This window comes from Alexandromys fortis, unplaced genomic scaffold, assembly GCF_014885135.2.
Source record: "Alexandromys fortis isolate MF-2015 unplaced genomic scaffold, M_Fortis_MF-2015_v1.1 scaffold_9, whole genome shotgun sequence".
In the NCBI taxonomy this organism is placed as follows: Eukaryota; Metazoa; Chordata; class Mammalia; order Rodentia; family Cricetidae; genus Alexandromys; species Alexandromys fortis.
In genome coordinates this window covers 5,718,740-5,722,772 of record NW_026067892.1, presented here as the reverse complement: position 1 = coordinate 5,722,772, position 4,033 = coordinate 5,718,740, and the positions used below count along the sequence as shown (strand labels likewise).

General features: G+C 52.3%; 1 protein-coding gene across 1 annotated transcript in view; it reads right to left on the bottom strand.

Moving 5' to 3' along the window:
- Positions 1-1,194: 1,194 nt before the first annotated feature.
- Positions 1,195-4,033, bottom strand: part of Aire (autoimmune regulator) — an 11,712-nt gene continuing 8,873 nt past the window's right edge. Inside the window, exons 13-14 of the mRNA XM_050141515.1 lie at positions 2,684-2,752; positions 1,195-1,487 (exon numbers count right to left, since the gene is read on the bottom strand). Of these exons, the coding sequence (XP_049997472.1) occupies positions 1,407-1,487; positions 2,684-2,752 (150 nt within the window). The 3' untranslated portion in view covers positions 1,195-1,406. The remainder of the gene's footprint in view (positions 1,488-2,683; positions 2,753-4,033) is intronic.

Genomic DNA, 4,033 nt, shown 5'->3' with positions numbered 1-4,033 from the left:
CTGGGCTCTTGATGGTCCTCCAGGATTCCCAAGCTGAGACACAGAGTACCAGTGCTGCCCTATGAAGAGAGCCAGTTCACAGCTCTACTTTTGGGAGGGGTCATCCAAAGAGAACTCTATGGAACCATGTCATGATCATGGTGGTATCTGGGATTCCCTGGGCAGCTTCTTGGCAAATCCCGGCCCCCACCCCCACCCCCCCACTCTAGGGCTTTAGCTCTACATTTTGTCTGTGACCTCCCCCACCAGAACATCTTACAAGGACAGCAGCTGTGTGCTGCCTTACCACTTTCTGGGGGACCCCCTCCCCCGCCATGGTAAACAGGGACAAGTGTTCACTTACAAGCACACAGGCACACGCACACGCACACACACACACACACACTCAGGCAGAGCCCTGCTCCATGTGTGCAAGTTTTCCAACATGTAGTTCTGAACCAACATGTCTCAACCCTTCCTTACGACACTCACCTTCCACACAGAGAAGTCAAGACACTCAGTGGCCACACTGAGAAGTTCAAGTGGTGACACACACTTTTAAACCCAGCACTTGGGAGGCAAAGGCAGGCCGGTCTCTGTGGGTTTGAGGACAGCCTGGTCTACAGTGAGAAGTTCAAGTGCATCCATGGAACTGAGATATGCCCCATGCTATTCCTTGCCTCTGATCCTACATGGTACAGACAGCTGCTCGGTAACAACGGTGTGGACAACAGTCAGATGCTGGCTGTCCTAGGGGTTCCTTCATGCTCATCTGTAGCCTTCAGGAATGCTGAGCTGCATTCACCACAGTGCCCAGGACTAAGCGTCTTGGTCACCACCTCTAGTTACCATTCCCTAGAGACTATTTCAGGACACACATAGGAACATACGGCCATGGGTCTTAGCTAAGGACACTGGCCTAGGTCTGAATTCCATGCCTGATGAGGTCTGCAGCCACCATCTGGCATTCAGGACATTTCAGTATGCCATAGTGTTCCCATGGGGGCGTCTGAGGGCTCTGTCTGGAGATGAGGGCAGGATAAGCTGAAGACTGGGCTTAATCGCACACTTGGTAAGGGGCTGACAGTCTAGACTGTCAACTCCTTCTACCCTGGCATGGTGCCAAACCCCAGGAGTATGGATACCCCAAAACAAACACCCAACACGGAGCACCTCAAAGCCCATAGAAGTGACTTTAATTTCAGGACAGGGCAGTCTTGTCTCCCCACAAGGACCAGGACCATCTGCAAGCTGAGTAGCGACAGCTGGAACCCGCCAGTCCTTGGTCCTAACCAATCCAGCCGCCGGGCTGACAGAGCATGTCCTCTCAGAACAGAGTGGCTGCAGGCGTAAGGCCACTCTGCCTCATCTGGTGACGTGGGATGGGGGCCGGTGCTATGCTGTCCACCCTCCCGGGCCACCTGGGGTCAGGAGGAGAAGGGCGGTGTCTCGGCCAGCGGGCGTGACATGCTTTGGATGGCCCACTGCAGGATGCCGTCGAAGGAGTGCTGGAAGAGAGTGGCATAGAAGTCCAGACGGCTGGACCTCCTCGGAGCTGGTGCCCACTCTGCCATACCAACGGAACTGTGACCATCCTGACATGAGGGTGTCGCCCACTCTGACCCTCTAATTCAAGGTGGGGGACTGAGACCTTAGGTCCCACAGGACATGCAGTAAAGGGAGTTCTTCATCTAGTGCTTTCTAGAGCAAGATGTAATCCCTGGGCTTGGCCATCCGGCTGTCCCTTGTGGCTTTCTTTGCTAGGTTCTTCCTCTCTGCTCAGGAGTCGGGCATCCTATCAGGACTAGGAAGTCATGGCAGGGAGGTCCTCATTTTTTCAAATGCCCAACCACGCCGGGTCACCCATCTCTCTCTTGCGCTTCCACGGATCTGCCTATGCACGGCCCACTGCATAGGACATACCCCAGCCTCACGGCCAGCTGAGCCTCCCAAAGTGCCAGTGGACACTGAGGAGGGCAAGTGGACCCCCCTGGGATGTGGGAATGACAAGGGAGCGTGTGCCCTTACAGTAGAGGAAGTCCTGAAAAGTTCTGGCTTCTCAGTTATCCGAGGAACTTCACCCTCTCCTTTCAGTTTTTTTGAAGAAATTAATTCTTGCTGTTTCTAAATGTGTGCATGTGTGCATGCACAGGTGCCTAAGGAGGCCAGCGGCATCAGATCCCCTGGATTATAAACAGCTATAAGTCGTCTGACACGGCTGCTGGGAACCAGACTTGGTCCTCTGCAGGATTAACACACACTCTTAACCAAGGAGCCGTTTCTCTAGCCCCTCAGGTCTTTGAGACAGGATTTCGTCATGTAGCCCAGATAAGCATCTGCCTCACAATCTTCCCATGTCTGCCTCCCAAGTGCTGGGAATCAAAGACCTGGGCCACCACACCTGGCCTGACCTGTCCATCTTATGGCGCAGAAACCCGAGTTGGGAGAGGTCCCTGAAAGATCACAGGGGCTCTCCCTCAAGAGTCAACGGCTTAAGCCCTCCTGATTCCGAGGGCCTGAGGACAACAGGAGGACTCTCAGGTGCAGGGCTCTTGGAAGAAGGAGGGAGGCTACAGGTAGGAGGAAGACAGCTTATATCCCACAGGGCTCTGCACCCTGGGGCTCCTGCACTGAAGCAGTGATGCCCTGTTCTGGGAAGAGCAGCTGTGGGGAGGGGCTCAGCCCAGGCCAGGTGACACATTACCTCATTCAGGAGGGACTCCAGATCATCCCTTTGCAGAACAGGCTCATGACCAGCAGAGTCATCTCCCACCTAGAACCAAAGAGTTAACAGTCAGCTCAACCTAGCAACAGCCGGGGGTCCTGAAACAGGACTCCAGCTTGGAGAAGCAACATCCTGTACCCCACCACAGAACAAACTGACCCTGAGATCCTCAGGCTGGAGGTGCAGACAGGGTGGGGGCAATCGACCTGTCCTAGATACTGCCTGTGGTCTTCAGGGAAAAAGAGGGGGATTGTTTCTTTTCAGCCAAGGTCCCCCAAGAGAGACTCAGTGACCAATACCCAGCCAGTGTCTCCCTTTGCCTGTGCCCAACTCTCACAGGTCACATGAGCTGTACTTAGACCTGTGCCCCTGGCCTTGGTGACACAGCTCCTATCAGGCCCTCACAGCGAAGCCAGTGGAATGGCCCAACTGCCCAATCCTCTTCCTGGTTCTGGAAGTGACTTTCACTTGTCCATCTTCTCTGCTCGTGTCTAGATTCTAGAGCAGTGGTTCTCGACCTTCCTAATGCTGCTACCGTTTAACACAGTTCCTCATTTGTGGTGACCCCAACCATAAAACTGCTTTCCTTGCTACTTCATAACTATAACTTTGCTACTGTTATGAATCGTAAGAGTTTGGTATCATAAGAGCCAATGCTCTTGGACCTCCACTTGCTTTTTTTTTTTTTTTTATTTACTTACTTAACTTTGTTGAGTTTTGTTTAGAAAGGGTTTCACAGCTGGGTGGTGGTAGCACATGCATTTAATCCCAGCACTGGATTAAATTAAAAAACTCTGGAGGCAGAGGCAGGCGGACCTCATCAGTTCAAGGCCAGCCTGGTTTACAAGAGCTAGTTAGTTCCAGGACAAGCACCAAGGCTTCACAGAGAAACTCTGTCTTGAACAAACCAAAAAAAAAAAAAAAAGGTTTCACTGTATAGTCCTGGCTGACCTGGAACTCACTATGTATGCCAGGGGCTGGACTCGAACTTACTCCTGGGTGCTTGGGGTTAAAGTTCTGCCCCACCACACCCAGTCTTTCCCTTTTAAATAGATTCAACTTATCAAAATATTGTCTGTAGAAACACGTTTTATAAAAGTAATGGGGTTTGGCAGGGTGACGCCTTTAATTCCAGCACTCAAGAGGCAGAGACAGGTGGATCTCTGTAAATTCGCAATCAACCTGGGCTAGAGTGAGTTCTAAGACAGCCAGAGCTGCTACACAGAGAAACCCTGTCTGGAAGTAATGGAGAGCTGGGTGTGGTGATGCACACCTTTGATTGATCCCAGCACTAGAGAGAGAGAGAGAGAGAGAGAGAGAGAGAGAGAG